Consider the following 19839-nt stretch of genomic DNA (forward strand, 5'->3'; position numbering starts at 1 on the left):
ATAAGTGAGTGACGCCCATAGTATCACATGCAACAAGTTTTGTGCCATCGGGAGAGAATTTACAGCACGTTATTCCATCGTCTGTCTCAAACCCTTGGAAGCAAAAAAGCAGGTGAGCTATGCGAGAGAGTAAGACTGTATTCAGGGATACAGGACACTCACGAGCAACTATTGTTCCGCGAATGATATCCCACAGAATTAACGTGCCATCATATGACCCACTGACCATAACGCTAGGGCATGTTGGATGGCAATCGAGAGCAAACACTTCTCGAGTGTGAGACGCAAGCGTATGAGTGATTTCACCAGATCTGGCATCGACAACCTAATACAGTAGTGAGAAAATGAATCAGATGGAAAAGCAGTTCTACCCAATCAAACTGTAAAGATCAGCCTTACCCTCAAGACATTGTCAGAGGACGAGACCAAGACAAAAGTATCTGTCTGGTTGAACATGACACAAGCGATTTCCACAGCTTTTGAGACATGAGGGACTTGCGGATCTGGGGGTGGTGGTGCTGGCGATGCACGAGCAGTATCATCATCATTTCTAATATTTTGAGCTGGAGGTCTGGCTGGAAGAGTAGGGTGCCGCGACTCTGGCGGAGAGGTAGGAGCAGTAGGTAGATGCGCTGCATCACCTTCACTCAATCCAGCATCATCTGCTAATGTTCTAATTCCTAATTCTGCAGCTATGTTTGATGAAGTTGCTGGTGTTGGATCTGGTAATAGAAGATTTATTACTCTGACACCCTCTGTATTGTCATCATTGGTTGTTGGTCTTGTAGTAGATACACCCGATTGAACTGACATTCTTGCCAATGTTCCAGATTGTAAGGCCGGAAATGTCTCAGTCCTTTGGGCAGTAGCACGTACTGACTCTTTTCGAGTCTGTTCCTCCTGTTTAGCAATCTCCCGTATGTTGACTATGAATGACAAGTTCAACGAAGGTTGGAAACACTCCTGGCCTCCTCCAAGCAAACCAAATCTGATACAATCAACATACCTGGTTCACTACCCCAACCATTAATGGCTTTCCTAAACGACCATATATGTATACAACCGTCTTTACCACCAGATACAAAGGCATCACCACGGTGACTGAACAAGACATCAGTCAAACGACCTTTATGAGCATTCAACTCGGCTAAAAGCTTTGGCTGGACGACGTGCGGCGTGACTTCTGCCAGAGTGCGTTCTTGGTTGGACAGAACAGCTAACTCTGGAGGCAAGAGTGAATAAAGGTGCACTTTACCATTATCAGCGCCCATTACAAACTGAGTGCCCGTCCGATTGAAACTGATACAAGTCACTTTATCTCGCAGACTGGTTCCGCATTCAATCTCGATTGCCTATAAGGGAGTGCAGAAAAAATGATAATTAGATCTCGCAAAAACAAACTGGATAGAGATTGCTGCAAAACATACATCCTGTTTGTACCGTTGCCTCTCATCATCCCACATATACACTCGAGCTCGAAAATCATGACATACGATTATCAAGCACTTATTTGCGTCCAGGCATGATGGAGAAAATGCAATCAAGGATATATGTTTTGCCTATGTAAGCAAAGAAAACGTCAGCATCACACTACACAGCAGGATTTGCTGCTATTCTTACTGGCTTCAAAGTTCCTAGCGGCTGGAATGTATCCATATCCCATAGCCTGACAGTCATATCTGACGATGCTGTAGCGAGAATGGTATTGTCTTCGTTGACTGCCATGTCTTGAATGACACCTTGAGCCTAGTCAGGCGGAAGCAAAAGTAAAAATCAAAGCGGACAATCATAGTTCTATAGCTTACGCCAGATTCTAGCTGAGTCCGATGTCCTCGTATAGAGTGGATGAGCCATCCTGTCTCAGCACACCACACCTTCACTAGCTGATCATCACCACCCTATGATTATATTTGAGAGTGTCAAGGTCTCAGCCTTATCAAAATATAGTTGTGTTACCACAAGGCTTACTGTGAATATTCGTTTTCCAGACCTATCAAACAAGCAACTGTACACCGCAACCAAATGACCTTTGACAGAGATCAACTATTAGGAGTATCCAGTGTTATGTATCTTTTTTGTCGAGTTTGGAGAAACACACATACCTTCTTAAACCTATTCTTCAAGACACTCAGCATGCGTGAATCCCATCGTATTCCAATCTCTGTTCGAGCAATTCCAATAACTAAAGACAAGGGGGAAACATTAGGTGGAAGGCGGGCAAAGAAAAGATAGAATACAGGCATACCAGGATTGATCAATACACGACCCGGATTCATGCCTAGTATACCATCCATTCCAGTTCTGGATTCTTTCTTAGAACTAGTAATGGCAGCTACACCCAACCCCAAGATCTCCTTGTCAACGTGTATATTATTGGGCTGATTTGGGTTGCGTTCATTTTCACGTTCCAAGAGTCTGGCGAGTAGTTGCTGGAGATGATTTGGTGGTACATGGCCGAATCTTGAGTTCTAAGTATGTCGTAGTGTGTTTAATTGGGTTGAAGTCAAGAAATAACAGGTGAGTAATTTGAAGCCAAGTCAAGAATACCTGCGCCTTCAAAATCTTACCAAATCATCGTAAGAAAGAGCGTGCGATGCACCAGTCCAATCGACTCTGGTAGGCAAGACTCTGGTTGATTCTTCGTATTGTTGTATTTCTCGCAGCAATGTGGCAAATGTTTGCTGGAATGGAGATCCAGAGAGATATCTACTAACAAGATATAATACATCTACATAAGAAGAACGAATTCATTGTCGTGGTCAGTTATACTGCTTGATTCGAATCAGCGCCGTCGTGCTGTTTGTTACCTTGTTCGTTAACTTGCGAAGAAGACTCGTTGGTTGGGCGAAGATGTCTAGGTATGAGAGCGGAGGGAGGAGCTCGACTTTGCGTACGTCCATGGCTACTACTGCCTCCTGCACCAAATCCGTCCATAGAAAAATCACTCTCTCTTTCTGTGTGTCAACTTAATGTCTGGGGATAGAAAGTTGCTAAACACGACTTGGACGCAGACGATCTTGCAAACAAATCAGCTAGTTTGAAAATGTATTTGACGCGACATAAATAACGGAGGAATTTTCTACCTGTTCAAAACCAAGACCAATCCAAAACCAACACTGCGAGGAAACAACCTCAACTATAGTCGATACAAGCTAGCTTGTTATTGCGATGCTTAACTTTAATATACAACAACAGATCTATTGGCCGAAAATACAAATCATCATTCTTCATTTCTTGGATGACGATGATGACCCTTTTGGCTTGTCGGACGACGAGGAAGGTTTGCTCTTCTCGGAAGTCTTTGCCTTCTTGAGAGGTGGTTCTTTTTCTGAAATTTGAGAAAAATGTATAGTCAGCAAATGGGAAACTTAGTTTTTCTTGCTGGAAATACATTCCACTCTTGCGAGGCTTTCCATCACCTTTTTCTTCTCCACCCTCTTCATCACTTGTTTTATGCTCTTCATCAAATTCCTCTGCAACATCAGATTCTGAATCGGCCTTGTAGTCTTCGTCCTCTAAAGGTGGTTTCAAAAGAAACCTGTGAGTACCAGATGCCATGGATTGGGACGCCATATCAAGTTTTACCTGATTCGTCGTCGTCTTCCTCTCCAGCAGCAGCTCCAGCAGCTCGCACTTCTTCTGCTCTCTTTCGTTTACGATCGGCGCGATCATCCTCATCCTCTTCATCAGTATCCGAGTCTGGGCCTCCAAAGTCTGGTTTGGCTTCAGAGACAATCGAAACGGATAGACCTTTGTTCTTGCAATACTGATTTAGACCTGAGAATTCCTCTCTACGAAGAATATTTAAGAATTGTTATGCACAAACCTCGTTGCTGAAAGCGCAAAACAGCCAAAAACCGGATCGGTCTCAGAGCTTGGTTTCCATTTTGCCTTCCCTCTCTTCTAAAGCCTCTGTCTGTTTGCCCTCCCTCTCTACTAAAGCCTCTGTCTGGGTAATGACTCTAACTTACTTTGCAATATTACTAAAGTGATACTCTTGACCAGTCCTCATATTAAGCTTCATTTCGAATGTCCGAGAACTGGTATTCTTGTCCACTCGTAAGAATTGGACTTTGGAGATATCGTCATGAGGAATGAAAGTAGGTGGCTTTGGTACAAACATGAAGTACTTTGTCAGTGGGAAGAGGAAGGATTCGCTAGCTTTTAAAGAGCATTTGACTGATCGATTCTTGTCATCGTGACTATAACACAGTAGTGTGAGCAAAAAACGGATACTCAAGCATTAATCGATCATCGTAGTGGAAGACTGGCCAGCCCGCACCTCTTGAAAGTGTCATCGGCTCGGATGATACGCTTATTCGTCATTCCTTGAAAGACTTCGCCAATAATGTCACTCATTCGACCCTCATACGACTTCTTCAAACGACCATTGTATTTCTCTGCAATTTCCTCTCTGTTTCAGAAAGAATCACTTAGAATCCATTTCAAGACCCCAAATATTCATATATCGTGGGCATGGTTGCCTGGCCCGCACTTACTCTGAGGGTTTGGCCACAGCATTATGCCAGTCTTCATCAGAGCTATGGATCTGGAAGACCAAGAAGTAGTATAGAGTCTGGCCTTGATGAATGGGTGGATCCAATGGCAAGACCAGGAGGTCAGACAAGTCTCGTCGTAAACAAAAGAGACGTTTGACTGATCCATATTGGATTTTGTAATCGTTGGATTTACCACGTAGACGGAAGAAGTCGGCATATAAATCGATATCGAATCGACCTCTGCGCAAAACACCAAGATAGAGATAATTGAGATTTCGATTTCGTTGGACGCAAAAAAAAACTACTGAAAAGGATTTACCTCGGAAACAGGCACAGCAAATCACGGAATGTCATCAAACTGTCCCCTTGAAGTGATCCAGCATCCACATTCTGTTTGATGGTTTCATAAAACATTCGAGCAGCTGATACAGCTTCACCCTCTTCATTAATGTACTCTTCTTCGTCTGATGACTTGACTTCACCATCCTCGAGTCCTTCCTTGGCAAGTCCATCTGCTTCAGCTTTATCTTTGTATCTCTTCTTGCCACCACGACCTTCAGCAACTTGTGAGGCAGCAGCATTACCAGGTAGATAAAATCGAATTTCCGTCAATGTATCTTCTTTAATACGTTTAGGACGTTCACCAGGCGCTGGAGCTGGAGGTTCCGGAAGAGCAAATTCTACAGATACTTCAGCTTTTTGTTCAGTAGTATTGCTGACTTCTGACATTGGGACTTCAAAGGCAGGACGGTTTCCGACGACAAAGGACATGTAATTATTTATGAATTCTACAGAGCCCCAATTGTAGCCACGTACAGAAGCTTCCTTGACTTCAATTGAAAGGCCAAATAGATTCTTTGTCATTTGGTTCAAGACATCATAAGACTATGGACGAGTAATCGGTCAATATATCGACTCCTAATAATAGATACGAGCGATTTGGCGCCTTGTGGATCCAAATGTTTCCAAGAGACTCGATATGATTGTACTGCAGCGCAGCATGCAGCCTCCCTCAATACTCCTGTCCTTCATACTAGCAGCTCACCTCTTTTGCAAATCCGAAATACTTGTGTATTCCATCACGACATTGTATACGTAATTCATAACCCTTTCCAGAGTGCATCCAAGACAGTTTGCGAATATTGTCATCTTTTGCACGAATCATGACAGTTTCTTTCGTAGCCGAGTTCTGCCAACCAATACCACCAGTAGCCATCTTCATTTTGCCCGAAGCCTATCATATCATTTAGATTAGAATTGGATTAATTTGAACTGGAGGACGAACAAACGTTGTTTTTTCAAACAGATCATGTTTTGTTGCTTGCTGATTGACTTACTGGAGGACCTTGTTTTCCGCCCAGATATATCTGATCGAATGTCGTATTGTTGTCTACTCCTGCTACAGTTGCCATCATTGTTTGTGTTTTATAGCTAGTGTCTGCTTTGTTGACGTGTTGGGGTTTTGACGAAGTGTTGAAGTTGTAAAGCTGGACGACCCAAGAGGGTCAAACTGCTCCAAATACGTATATATCGTGATTCAGTCGATTTTTAGAATTCTCTGATTGCGATTACACCGGCTTGACACGTAAACTATCCAAGGCATAATAGCTTATTTCGCCTTCAGCGAGAAAGACACGTTTGACGCTATCATTCAGCCTTTAAGACATTATCTTAAGTTATATTTCCTCATCGAATATTCGTGTTGGTCGATATAATCGCCTTCACTCTTTCCTACAGGAGATTTTAACGACTCACCAAGGGCTGACACCACGTGGCAACTGAGTCTGTTTTCACTGAAGGAGCCGAGTGATATCGCGAACAGAAGCTAAAAATGGCAGCATCTCTGAAAAATGCCACGTATGCCATTCAAAGAGGTCTCGCACAAGTGGGCTCACGTCGCAATGAAGCTGTGAAATTGTTTCGTGAAATTCACGGCGAAGGGCAGCAAAAGGCAAGGATTGCGGAACGCTGTAAAGAAGATCATGAACTCATTATTCTGAAATATATAGGTTTTATTTATCACGGTCAGTGAATTAACCTTTGGAAGGGAGATTATTTTCAATTTGCGTGCTGTGCTCGAAAATCTCAAACATTGTTAGGGCTGGGCAGGCTCATGTGACAACTGGAAGTACCAAACTGAGTTCTTTGGTGGCCACAGAGACTACCAAGTCTGCATTTATGAGAACAGAGGAAGTGGGTTCTCAGACGCACCTGCCAAAAATTACCAAATGTCGGATATGGCAAAGGACGCTTTGGAGCTTCTAGGACAGCTAGGATGGGATAATAAGAGTGTTCATGTGGTTGGAGTCTCAATGGGGTAAGAATGATGTCTCGTCACTTATACCCTTGTTGTTGTTCATCATTTTATATGGTTTAGCGGTATGATTGCTCAAGAACTAGCCCTTTTGGCACCGAAAACAATGCAATCGCTGACTCTGGCGTCAACTCACGCTGGTGGAGGCCTCCCGCCCATAAGACAAATCCCATTCATTCTTACAGCACTGTCTCGTATTGCTCTTGGGCTCGAATCACTCTCTGAATCGGTACCTCATCTACTATATTCTCGTCACTGGCTCAAAGAAATGAAGTGGCCCGGAGTAACCAATCTCGAAGCCATTAAACGCTTTCATAAGGATCGAGTTGATGGCAGACCACCACAAAGTATCACAGCTGCGATGAAGCAGTTGTGGGGCATCATACGGTGCGTGTACGATTTCATAATCGCTTTCTCCTTTCACAAGTATTCACCTCTTCTAAATCACTGGCCCCCTCTGCTCTCTAAATTTCAAACTTGCGAATCATTGGGTTTAGGCATCGTGTGGAGGAAGAACGTCTGCAAGGATTGGGCGAGACTCTGCAAAAGGCTGGGGTTCCATCGATGGTTGTCCACGGTTCAGAAGATGCCTTGGTGCATATAAGGAACTCTCTCCATGTTGCAAGAAACCTCAAATCCAAACTCGTTTTCTTCGAAGGTATGAGTGTTTCTTCAAAACCATCTACACCAAAAGCCTCTGACACTCAAATCCAACAGGTCGTGGACATGCCTTAAACCATGAAGACGTGTCTGGGTTCAATAGCTTATTATTGAGGCACTTTGAGTCGTCTAGCGTTCGACAACATTCGACCAGCAACGCCACCAGTGTGATTGCAACCACACCACAAGGAACATTTACATCGAATTCTTCGTTGCGTAATATGTTGGGACTGGGGGAAATAGAGCTGGAAGTGGTGAAAAAGTGCCACAGATCGCCTTCGTATAGATGAAGATTTGATCCAATGTGAATATACTGTACCCGGATTTTAACTCCCAATTCATATCTATTAATAGAGCATAATTTAGAATTATTGTAAATTGAAGACTAGTCGTTACAATTCGTTGTTGACCTGACAGGTGTAGTGGTCACGTCCTCCAACTAACCTTTCGAAAAATTGCTTTTGCTCGCAACGAGCCACCAAAGCAGACAACGAATGAGACTCACAAGTTTGATAATCTTTGTATGCCTCCTCTTTGTAGCGAGCATCGTCCGTGCTGACGAAGCAGACGAAAGGCTGATCGACCAAACGAAACGAGAACATTCAAACTGTGAGTGGTTTCAACATTTGAACCAAGTCTTGCAAATCCTAACTTTCGAAGGATCTAGATGGAGATTTCAGACGTGTAGTGAGGTTAGACTCCCTCGTTTTTCGCCATATTCGCCTGAACATTTCGTCAACATTCAACATCGCGAATAACTGAATGTAGAGAAATGAAGGACAATCTGGACGATGCCGCCAAACGAACAAAGCACAGGAAAATATTACCCAAAAACGATGATCTCTACCTCTTTTTCGGCATTGCTGACCTCAACCACGATGGGTACTTGGACGGTCATGAGCTACGAGTCGCCTTTGTACGTGAAATGGAACCTGCTGCTCGGGAACGTGTTCAGCTACCTGAACTAGAAGAAATGTAAGACGAACCGTTGCATGTGCCTCTCAGAAGATTGCTGATCAATTGCCTTCACGTTGAATGTTAGGATTGATCATGTCATAGAGGAAGATGGTATGATGAAGCCGCATGCATGGCGCATGCTTGTCTCAACTACCATTTACCTATATCTCTTTTCGCATTCTTTTAGACAAGGATGGTGATGCTCTCATTTCATGGCAAGAATATTTGGAGTCCCAGCTGTATCATGATGCTAATTGAAACGTTTTTGACAATAAAAAACGTTTTTTAAAGCATGCGCCAAACATCAGCACTAGTCTTAGAACGATATTAAATCTTTCTCCGTAAGATTCTTCATCCGTCCCCCTCACCTTGGTAATCTTCCTCCTGCTCAACGGAGTCCATCCCTTCCTCATCTTCAATTTGCGTACCAACATCACTACTACTGCTGACGTCCAAGAGTATGCTCGGATTACTGAGGAATGCTTACTGGAGTATCTCCGTCACAAGACCACCATTCTTGAGCAGCAACGACACATGGAAGCTGCCACACCATCCAAAAACGGGTTGGAAAGACCACAGACCACCAGTGGGAAATCTTCTGAAATATTATTCTCCCAACGATGCTATTGCCACACCTGACTGCACCGCATTGCTTTGACGGTTGCTGATATGCTGAAGGCGGCACTGATGCGCAACCTTAAGTTGATGAATTGTCGAATGGAATTAACCAAACCCGAATCTTGATCGTGTTTGGAGCTTCAATCATTGGAGCCAAATGTTTGATGATAACCAATCCAACAAGAATGTAAGAAGCTACAGATAGTCACGGGTCCTTGTTTTAGCTTCGTCTAAACGTGGTATCTCAACAAAAGCATCTTGCGGATTCGACGTTTATGATCGTGTCGTCAGCAAAAGTCATGTTGGAATCGGTGTCTATGTATGTCAATGATAGCTGTCTCATACCACCGTGAACGATGTCCAAGAATACCGATCAACGAATGGTGAGGAAGGCGAGCATCCATCCTTTCCACAATGACCTCTGCGTCTCCACACTATTCTGGGAAGTTTAATTGATTGGGAAAAAAATGTCAAGTTTTCAATAACGAGGTTTGATGAAACGCCGCATCAATAGCAGCAGAAACCCCATTAGAAGAAGGAAGAAGAGATAACAGCCGACATAGCGGCACATCGCGTTCAATTCCCAAAGTTTGAGTCAGAAACAAACAAAGTGCACAAGGTGTCAAGACGTTCGGTTAACTTAATGAATTTATATTCAAGAGGTTTTGCGGAAAGAAATAAACAATTACGTGAAGAATGGTACAACTGAAAACTATAAAAAAGCGGTGGATCCAAAAATACAAAAATAGTGCCAGAGTAGGCTTGGCAGTTTATATAGAGTAATGTACTTAGATCTTGAGCCAGTTCAAGGCAACAAACCAGTCGTACAGCTTTCCACTAGTAGAAGTAAGATGACAATGACACTCTTAGCATAACAGACCCAAAGGATATCAACCACAACGTGCAGGGACCAAAAAAACTTACACTTTGTTCACATCGACACGACAAACAGATTGAGCTTCTCGCTTCTTGAGCGGACGCCCGTTATGTATAAGTAGAGTTTCCTTAATTTTCATATAGGCCATTGGAGTCAATCGTAGAGTAGAGCATGTAGTAATCTCTTGTGGAGCCAACAGTTCAATTCCTTCACTGTTTTGTGGTAAATCCATTGGCAAACCTAGCATCAAAATAGATCAAAAGATCAATTAGAAAATGATTCCTCTTCTTCCTTTGGTGCCTAAAGCGCAGGGAATGCAAAGAAAGCAACAATCACGTGACGTACTCTTCGACCAAGTTATAGGCGCAACGCCCTCAAAGTCGGCATCTGTCAGGTCGTGGAAAGGATCAAATCCTTCAGGCACAGTTCGTACAGGTTTTACAGATTCCAGACGAGCAGAGGAAGCATTGTTTGGCTTTCCACTACGTTTTTTTGCTGGCCTACCAGGAGGACGACCCACAGGACGACGTATATTCATGTTTGGCAGATATATAATAGGATCGGGTGATTGAGATGCACGAGATGTTGGTGGAGGTGATACTGAACTATACAAGTTGTCGTCATCGTTTAGTGTCGAGTAAGGGTTGTACCTCATGCTGTATTTGCGGTATTTGCGTCGAGGCTGTAAAAGAGATGATGGGTCGTTTATATCTAGATCAGATATAGTATAGTGTTAGATGGATGTATATTGCTGTGTTTTGTCCAGATGTAGGAAAGATGATCGGTGCACACCCCAACCACCTAACTCAATCAGTCATATACTCACATGACATAAAAACGTCCAATTGGAAGACTCCCTGAGATCGTTTGTCGTCATCGGATAGGTTACTAGTGATGCTCCTGACTGGATTAGCAACTTTCCTCCTGTTGTTTGAGATGATCGTTGAATGCACTTGTTCCTCATGATGTGTGCGAGAAGTTGGGGAAGATGATCGAGAGGGGATGGTAAGAGCGGGAGACGGGAATGGATTAATCTGAAGTATCGATCGTGGAGGTGATGAGAACAAGCTGGCATCCTTGTTTGATGACTCTCTAAATGGTTCGGCAATTGGCATTGTTGTGCTGAAGATTTCAAAGCGATGCGTTAGTCAAAAGGGAATGCATTGAGTGCGATCGGTCATTAGATGCATCATGTATAGTGCAATGGATCAGTGCATACATACCTTGAAGGTCTGTCTACTAGTTGCGGTTTGGTTGCGTTGAAACTTTTGAAAATGTGAGTGGTTATGTAAGCAAACCAGTGACCACGTTTATGCTCTTGAACTCTACGGCCTTCTTCGAAAGTATAACGACGAACGATGATGCAGAAAGAAGGAACGACGGCAGATGATGCTTGCGCTGAAAGGCAACACGTGAATGTTGAATCGGGTTGGGGCTCAATCAAGGTTTCGTCGAGGAACTTCCACAACCCGAAAGAAAGCCTATTAACTCTAGCGTATCCCGTCGTATATAAAATATATGTATGTAGATGATGCATGATGCAAAAGTGGCGGTAAGATAATAATTACAAGATTTGTTATATTAAATAGTAGTGTGAGATCTCAGAGACCAACGCTTTCCAAGAATGATACCTTGGTTTTGATGCATGGATGATATCTTGCTCTACGTAGTAAGACACCATCTGGTATCCAAACTGTCTATATATGACATTATGTCATCTCTCTACCACAGCCATGGAGACAGTGAATGTTTTGACGGCGATATCCACAATGGAGAGCTAAAATCTATATAGCATCGCCCACCAAGTCCTGACACTCCACCTGAGAAGTTACAACTTGACGCGAAAACTCCCAGAATTACCAAAGTACTATTTTTAACAAGATGTCAGTATCAATGTGGGATTGCTCGGTTCAAACAAGGATGTAACGCACCAATATACACATGGCCTATGTACGATGAATAGTAATATTACAAAGCTTATCACGAATAGGGTGGGTGCACTGGGGAATGGTAACAGTAACAACAACAGAAAAAGCTAACAAGAAATACACGAAAGCTTAATAAGACATGGCAAAGTGATAGAGAATCAAAAGTAACCATACCACCATACCTGAGCACAATACATGCTTCTTGTCTCGTCCAACTTTCCGTTCCGAGCCTCAAAGCTTTGTCTCCACGTCCTCAAAACGATTTTCTTGAAAAGTTGACGACGAGGACGAGAACTAAAACGGTCAATATAGCCATGGCGTTCGTCAATGAACGATACAATATTTTGCTCAGTGCTATAGTTAAAACCCAATACGATAACTCTCCGGAGGATGCCAGTGTCGAGGGCAACAACCTGCAAAGTATCAAGACTTTACCAACGGACGTGACAATTGTGGGCCAATCACTCAGTGCAGCTGACGAGCTGCCTGATATAGATGATGCTATCAAATTCCTGGACGCCAATCGCGTCAATGTTATAGGAACGATGGACAAGCACGCAACATTAACTGCTGTTGTGACTTTGGCAACCACGTCGGCAAAGCTATATTGTCATAGTTTGAAACGGCTTTTGGACTCTGTACTGAATCTTAGATCCTCCATTTCTTGTAAGAACAAGCTCCTGGCTCTCCACAACTGATACAGAGCTTAACACTTTCTCCGTGTCTCCGTAGATTGGGAAAGTTTGAAACATTCACGATGGAATCAATCTTACTACGTGCTTCAAACACTCCCGATATATATACGGCACCTCGTGACGACGGCCGCTTCGAGTAGATCCATCACAATGAACCAGCTTCCACAACTTGGACTGCAGCTGTACAATCGAATCATAAGCCACCCACTTCAACGCGAAATCCACCGCCATATGAATATATTACAGCACGATCAGCAAGTATTAGCGTCTTGGTTGGGCGGCCTTGCAGACTTGCCCAACAAGGAAGAACTGGCCAGTTTAGCAGACATTCAACGTATGGCATCTACATTGCATTGTGCTGCATCGGTCATGCAAGCTATAGATAGGACAGACGAGGTGGACAAGCAAACAGCCTTTGATGCTCGACTGATAGCTGCGGACGACGACAGTACTGATGTGGAGACTATAGTAATAAAACTAATGGAGGTATACCAGATGCTCATCCACATCGACACCAAACTACCACGCTTGATGGCACGTCACGGTCCTCCAACGCGACTAGTCCAAGATTGGCCTCTCGCAGTCGCAGGGCTATACACATTCAACTCTATAGCTAGGCACCTCACCCTCTCAAACTACCACCTACTCGTCGAATCTAGCCAAGATGCCATAAACACGTTACGGGCCTTTGGTATAGATTGGATCTTCCAACCGCTAGCTGGAATATACAAAACTATTCGGCATCGTGAACCACAATTGGCAGCTCTAGGTTCGAAAGCACTCGAGACAGATATGGAGTCCTTATCCAGGATGGTTTCCGACTTTGCCCAAGATCATTCTGTTTTGCAAGACGATATTCCGAAACTGGTTGAGCAGGCTAGACTAGGTGATATCAGTATCGTGCTCCAGAGATATGAAGATGCTATTAGGCATCCTGTTAGAGGAGCTGTTACAGGTGAAGTCGTCGGCCATCGATAGCCTAAAGGGTACTCCTGTATGCTCACACTCTCTCGTCATAGGTGGTTTGGTCAGATCTCTTCTGATTCAAGTTCAGCAAGCCAAAGTTCAATTAGAGGTGGCCATGAGTGCGCTAGACAAGCTGCTCAAAAGCAATGAGCTGAACTTTGCCTTCTTGGCCGTTATACCTTCTTTACTGATATCGTATTTCGTTGGATCGTATATCAACGATTTGGTGAATGGTAGGCAGTTACGGTCATGGAAACAGACTCGAACTTTACTACATCGGAATTTGCGGTAATTGGTATTGGGTTCTTTTTCGTCTTGTTACTCAGCTGATATCTCTTTCGTCAATTGCATAGTAACATTGAACGTATTCTTAACACGGCGGATGCCTCAAATACTCACTTAAGACCAGAGGCTCAAGGAATGCTGCTTGTACATATGACTGAACTAAGGAAGTTGGCATCGTCTGTGCCGAGAAGGGATGGCTTACGTTTGTCGTTTGTAGAAGACGTGCGAGACGTTGAAAACGGCGGCTTCTCGATAACCCAGAGACTGCGAACTGTTGAGAGAATGTGGAGAATGTACAGCTGATCTTGCTGAACTTTGTAAACGCTTCTAAAGAGCATAAAAGCTGCCTTATAAACGCTACCAGCACTGTTAGATAAATCAAATAGAGTTATATGGCCCATTCCTATGTGGTATTTTGTTGAATTACAATCATTTTGAGGGTTATTTACGTATATCATCAAGACCGTCAAGTGGACTGTTTAAAATTATCAAGTATTCTCAGCCACACGCTATTGAGTCAAATCAGCCTCTGATGTTGGTGATGCTACTACTCCTTCGAATGTTTCTCCCATCCAATGTCGAGCGAAAGAGCTCGCTCTCATTAATTTTTTGCTAGTATATTTTCTGTAGACAGCATCAAGAGGAGTGGGCACACTCAAAGAGTCTACCATGAGATTTACACAGTTGCCAAGTTGTTGTTCGGTATAGCCAGAGTAATGGATCAAGGTGGCATCCTGTAGAAGTGTAATGCGATAAGTATCTTGAAGCCACTTGCGGAAAGTCCAAAGGAGTCCATCGAACGTACTCACCCATTCACCACGTTGAAGCATACGTCGAGCAAGGTATAATCCAGCGGCTGCGATCTCAGATGGTGGACAGATAAGGAATCTCTCATCAACTATAGTTATTTCCATCAAATACTTTGCGAGCATGCGGCTTGCTGGATCGTATGAATCAGCCTTCGATCCCCTTCTCAGGAAGCTCATCGGGCTCTGATAATTTACTGAAAATTCAAGGGCAGACAGTATGTATCTCTCAGCTTGTATTATTTCTACTTGAGTGTATCCGTTGTCGACCTAGAAATAAAATCATGTTGATATGTCAGCCTAGTGCACTGTGCCTGGTGAATGAATGTCTAAAATAAAATACCATATAGAGCAGATTCTAATGACATAGGTCTCAAATGTTAGGAGAATTATTCTATACTAGATATTTTGCTACTCACGTGGATGCTTGGACTAATGGTCTCCTCATATTTACATGCAATCATTAAAGACGTGATTCCAACCAATTGCAGTTTGGCCAAGGAGACAATACGAGCGGACAAAAATCGATCAATGATGTTGACGGTAAGATAAAGAGTTTCTGGTAAGAGTCGGAAAGCCCAATGTACATCGACAATCCAATCAATCAGGGTGTTGCGTCGTGTCCAGCACAGCTCTTCGTGGTAATCTATATAGTTCGGCATTGCCAACGTCCGAAGCTGAAAAAAAGCAAATTATATTTTATTTGCAAATTGACATTCAAAAGTCAAGGAGAAAATCGCAAACCTCAATCCGTCTCATATGCTCAAAGATTTCAACGACATATTCAGAGACCATTATAGTATCACCGGCGTCATCAGCATCCAAATCTTGCCAGTGATCATTTGGAGCTGCTGCCGCATTTGGTGTTTGTGCGTCGGGAAAGAGCACGGGAGATGGACAGTCTGGCTCCCAGGTTTCTACTGTTTCTGTTGTTATTGGTTTTACAGACTTGGATTTAGACCCAGGCACTTTTGGTGTTGTTGATATTACTTTGACTGGCGTGTTCAAGAAGGGTTGAGCAGCTTGATGTTCTTGCTTGTTGTCTGATAAGTTGTCGACCCTGACTGTTCCTGTTGCTAACTGCAAAAGAGCAACAAAAGTAGCTTCCACAAATGGTGATTCCGTTGTTGTTTCTTTTATAGAATGGTTTTCGTGATGTGAGGAGAAGGGACTCTTAAGTTTTTCAAGTTTCGCGAGAGGGGTTGTTGCCTTTCTGCAGAGTTTGGTATTGGCAGCCTATCCAGATTTGAAAAAAAAAAGCTGAGGAGCTGGTGTCTCGTTGTTAAATCGAAATGTCCATATGTTGTGCACTTACATCTTTGATATGATGTAGAGCAGAGTTGCCTTCCTTGAATGGTCTTCGAAGAGGCTGCTTTTGTGGGGAGTTTATGACCTCACTCACTGCTACCATCACCAGGTCTTCAGTCACCGCAGTTTCATCCAATAGTTTAGCCAAGCTTGATAGCTGCGAAAGAGCGGGAGAGCAATATGCGGGATTCTCCTTTTCAGCTTCACAGTTGGTCTCGATATTGGTATTGCGTTCGGGTCCCTGTAGATGAGAAGGTGGGGGTTGGTCTCAGTCCATATCATGCAAAAACATTAGCATTCAACAAGTGATAAATTGAATCACTCTTGTTCATACGACACTGAGAATGCACTCTGAGTGCTTAACAGATGTCGGCCGTTCCAAGATCAAGTAACAGACATGACAATCTTACCATGGCGTCATACGATAGATGCGTTATGCCGAGTGCACTAATGAGCAATATATCGTTAGTTCTATTCGAAATTGATAATGGATATGTAGGTCTCATCCCCCAAAGCATCTCCTTCATTGCCCGTTATCAACTCCAACATGTTTGTTGCGACATCAGCTTCGCACAAATCTCGCATTCGAGGTCTAATGCAGTCCAATACTACTTTGATAGATGGTATATATCGATATTCCATGCATCTCGTACCTCATCTCTCTTGTGCGTCCCTCAATTGGCGTTCGAGCTGAGTATGAATTTGTTTTTTAGGGGCCAGAAGGAAAACACAGTCATAACCCAAGAGCGGAGAACCAATTCACAGAGGCAATGTGGAGACAAAGGACAGGTCAAATGAAGACTGGTGTCGTATCAACGTATAAAAGTGTTATACATTTGAAGACGCGAAAATCACGTTTCTGTAAAAGCAACAAGCATCCTTTTACATTGGACAGTTTACGTTCTCAATTAGAATATACAAGGATCATCATCGATTCTAATTGTCCTTCTACTCGTCAATAGATTACCAGGGTCCTTTCTGACCTCCAACGTTGTAAAAACCAGTTGGGCTTCCCAACTCCCTTCACCCTCTGGCAGTGTAACACCAAACGTATATAAATCATTATATGCCGAATCGGGGACTCCCTTGTGCTTCCAAGTTAGACTATAACTCTCTCCGGGGATTGTTGGAATTCTAGAGGTCGTTGAATAAGTGGGTGGATAGAGCTGGTGAAAAGCAAACAATTAGTTCTTACCTGTATTGCGCCAGTGGCACAGCCGAGAGTTTGATTTGCATCGTGTGGTTACCAGTGCATATGGATGTGATAGAGTCAATTAAAGAAATCCTGGCGAGAAAGTCCATCCAGAGACCCTCTTGACACACTTTACAAAAGTGATTGAGACTCATATCACGCATTAAACATCCTTCATTCGTCGGTCTAGTTTAAAAGTTGAAGGTAATGAGCATTTTTGTCTATCAGACCACCAAAAAACAACCATTCAATCTCACCTGTAAACCTTCTTGTCCTCAATTGAATAAGTCGGATACGCAGAAATCCAAGAATTGTTCATATGGAATTCAGGCTCACCCTTGAATTCATGCAACGACACAGAACATAACTGCATTATGGGCCGTTTCTTCTTTTTAAATTCACCATCCACATCCTTCTTATCGTTCACACGGTATTGCACTGAATGCTGGCCAGATGCAAACCCGGTATCTCCTACTACGTCGTAAAACGACCTGTCCAAGGTCTTGAGTGATGTCCATTTAACCTTCTTGCCGTCAAAGATAATGTCCATGTCGGACGTCTTATCAACGCCAGATATAGAAAATCGTAGTAGCCATCGGGAATAGTTGCCCGCGGATGTAAAGTTGAGAGTGTATGGGCCTTTTGCCATGTCGTACCATGGATAAGCTTGTATGAGTTGAGCATTCAATTCCTAATTGAAAATCAAGTCAGACTGATATAAGATATTCGAGGAAATAAATAGACTCATGCCTCATGGACCACACCATCAGACAACCTAGCCGGAGAAGGGGTCAAGACCATCACTCTATATGGATAAGCACATATGTTCCTACCAATGCGACCACTTCAGATCCTTCTTCAAATCCTTGGCCGAGTTACAGCCAGAATACACATAGCCGCCGTCTAAAGGAGAGCAAATGTTCATGAGGAGAAGCGCTTCGACCATATTAATCAAAGACATCACTCACCGTATTCTTCTCCCACTTCAACAAAATTATGGCCCTAGGTGAGAAGACACTTAGTCTAGAAACTTCCAAGGACGTAATTCATTCGACCTCTACACACCATTTCATGCCTCAGGACAACAGTTCCGCTTGTTTTGCTACAAAGACGAGTTGAAAGAAGTTAAACATCAGGCTACCGCTCTTTGGACGCTCAATTTCTCTCACCTTCGTGTAGAGATCGTAAACTCTCCACCCAGTCCACCATAGAAATTGTCGTTTGCTATAAGCGACGGAAAGTCACACGCGTTTTGTCCCGTCAATTTACACGCCTCCCTAGCATTGCCAGGTTTGGAACAATAAATCCCTCGAAGTTCAGTTCCGTCTCTATAGAGTCCAAACGGACTGCCAGACAAGGGCGTTCCACCTACACCAATACCAGACTCTTGACTAGGGATATAAACTGCCCAGACGTTGAATAACGGCCTTGTCGATGCAAACGTTGTGTCTCTCCACATTTCTTTTACCAGACGATCAATGTCTTTGAAGAATCGTTTCTCCTCTCTTTTGGTATATCCATCCTGTGACAGAAAGAAGGCAAAAGATCAGTTTTAGGAATTGCTGGTTAGCTTCAGACTGATAACCCAAATACAATACAGTGTGGAAGTTGCAGCGCAACAGTGCGGAGTCAAGACCAAATAGCAGACAATTAAAATGAATTTTTTAAATGTATTTCAATTGACCTACCCCCATAAACACGACATCAATCCGATTCGAGCTTGGCCCTGACGTTATGACCTCCTTAACCACAGCTCCAGCCGGTAAAGTCGACTTAAGCGACTCTTTATACGATTTACAAATACTAGCGACCGTATCTTCCACATCTAAAAGGGACCAGCCCGTGATTTCGTAGAGTTGCCTTCCAAGGTTTGATGACGATGGTGTTTGGTCGTGAATCTCCCATCGTTTAGAGACATGCAGAGGATAATCGTCTCTTAATCTACGATCAATTTGCGTTGGTCCTGGTAGCTGAATGATTTCACAGTTTCCTTCATTGTCGACGAGAAACTTGCTCCCAAAAGTTGCATCTATTTGGAATTGTGACCCTACTTCTAAGGTGATTTGGTCACAGCGAGCTGCCTGCCAATACATACTTAATAAAAGAAGATGATAATGGACCTTCATTGTCTGCAAAGTATGAGAATGCGATATTTGAAGAAAAGATGTATTTGGTTATGGTCATTATGCTAGCATTACTAATTTGATATTTACTACCGCTATGACGGTTCCATGTAACCACCAGAGGGATTTTGGTCCAACTCACAATTTAAATTTAATCCGTGGCCTCGATTTTGGTCGGGATGTCACCTGTAAGATCGTTTTGTATGTCCCATAGAAAGACGGACGATAGCAACACCGTTGGCTCCGGTCCCCATCCAGACATCTAATAGGGAACATTGGAGTATCAAAAGCTTTGAGAATCGTCAATTTGGCCAAAATTCAAACGAGGGCGACGAGAGTAGAGCGATATCCTGCTAAACCAACCGATTCAAGGGTCCTACCTGAGTCAAATCAGCGGGAGGAGGTGGCAATTTGTTGAGAAACTCTTCATAAGCTCGTGCAATTTTGGCTTCCAATGGATCCTCCTGACGTCGACGATTTGAGCTGGCTGACGACGACGATACCGATTCCTCACGTTTTGGATTGTTGGAAGCTTCGCTAAATCCTGGTAGCTTCATTTGCTTATTACTTCCCGATGCAAGTTGGTATGCAGACACAATATTTGGTTGGAA

At 43.3% G+C, this 19839-nt stretch overlaps 7 protein-coding genes across 7 annotated transcripts; 3 read left to right on the plus strand and 4 right to left on the minus strand.

The window, feature by feature from the left end:
* Positions 1-13: 13 nt before the first annotated feature.
* SmJEL517_g02195 (uncharacterized protein) lies at positions 14-2934 on the minus strand (the record flags this gene model as incomplete). The annotated part of the gene is made up of 12 exons (XM_031168123.1): positions 14-93; positions 163-325; positions 400-926; positions 1007-1352; positions 1428-1559; positions 1621-1746; positions 1806-1898; positions 1969-2043; positions 2103-2182; positions 2246-2468; positions 2568-2728; positions 2808-2934. Coding segments are annotated over 12 exons (2133 nt in total), but the record flags the coding sequence as incomplete, so codon positions are not given.
* A 293-nt stretch (positions 2935-3227) lies between these two features.
* On the minus strand, positions 3228-5911 carry SmJEL517_g02196 (uncharacterized protein; the record flags this gene model as incomplete). Its single annotated transcript, XM_031168124.1, has 9 exons — positions 3228-3328; positions 3420-3515; positions 3586-3791; positions 3972-4202; positions 4283-4414; positions 4500-4739; positions 4819-5384; positions 5545-5733; positions 5837-5911. The coding sequence occupies 9 exons, from the start codon at positions 5909-5911 to the stop codon at positions 3228-3230; spliced, it is 1836 nt and encodes a 611-aa protein (XP_031025848.1).
* Positions 5912-6330: 419 nt separating this feature from the next.
* SmJEL517_g02197 (uncharacterized protein) lies at positions 6331-7763 on the plus strand (the record flags this gene model as incomplete). Its single annotated transcript, XM_031168125.1, has 5 exons — positions 6331-6408; positions 6599-6816; positions 6877-7200; positions 7311-7471; positions 7531-7763. 5 exons carry the CDS (start codon positions 6331-6333, stop codon positions 7761-7763), a joined length of 1014 nt encoding a protein of 337 aa, XP_031025847.1.
* A 482-nt stretch (positions 7764-8245) lies between these two features.
* On the plus strand, positions 8246-8688 carry SmJEL517_g02198 (uncharacterized protein; the record flags this gene model as incomplete). Its single annotated transcript, XM_031168126.1, has 3 exons — positions 8246-8448; positions 8516-8541; positions 8618-8688. The coding sequence occupies 3 exons, from the start codon at positions 8246-8248 to the stop codon at positions 8686-8688; spliced, it is 300 nt and encodes a 99-aa protein (XP_031025846.1).
* A 3479-nt stretch (positions 8689-12167) lies between these two features.
* SmJEL517_g02199 (uncharacterized protein) lies at positions 12168-14102 on the plus strand (the record flags this gene model as incomplete). The annotated part of the gene is made up of 4 exons (XM_031168127.1): positions 12168-12519; positions 12586-13503; positions 13568-13802; positions 13868-14102. 4 exons carry the CDS (start codon positions 12168-12170, stop codon positions 14100-14102), a joined length of 1740 nt encoding a protein of 579 aa, XP_031025845.1.
* Positions 14103-14308: 206 nt separating this feature from the next.
* Positions 14309-16440, minus strand: SmJEL517_g02200 (uncharacterized protein; the record flags this gene model as incomplete). Its single annotated transcript, XM_031168128.1, has 7 exons — positions 14309-14533; positions 14609-14875; positions 14949-14963; positions 15025-15282; positions 15350-15841; positions 15921-16154; positions 16324-16440. 7 exons carry the CDS (start codon positions 16438-16440, stop codon positions 14309-14311), a joined length of 1608 nt encoding a protein of 535 aa, XP_031025883.1.
* Positions 16441-16821: 381 nt separating this feature from the next.
* Positions 16822-19289, minus strand: SmJEL517_g02201 (uncharacterized protein; the record flags this gene model as incomplete). The annotated part of the gene is made up of 10 exons (XM_031168129.1): positions 16822-17047; positions 17109-17291; positions 17363-17796; positions 17865-17880; positions 17939-18008; positions 18074-18107; positions 18171-18207; positions 18275-18627; positions 18794-19158; positions 19226-19289. The coding sequence occupies 10 exons, from the start codon at positions 19287-19289 to the stop codon at positions 16822-16824; spliced, it is 1782 nt and encodes a 593-aa protein (XP_031025882.1).
* Between the last annotated feature and the right edge of the window lie 550 nt (positions 19290-19839).

Source organism: Synchytrium microbalum (assembly GCF_006535985.1).
Source record: "Synchytrium microbalum strain JEL517 chromosome Unknown SmJEL517_scf0009, whole genome shotgun sequence".
Lineage (NCBI taxonomy): Eukaryota > Fungi > Chytridiomycota > Chytridiomycetes > Synchytriales > Synchytriaceae > Synchytrium > Synchytrium microbalum.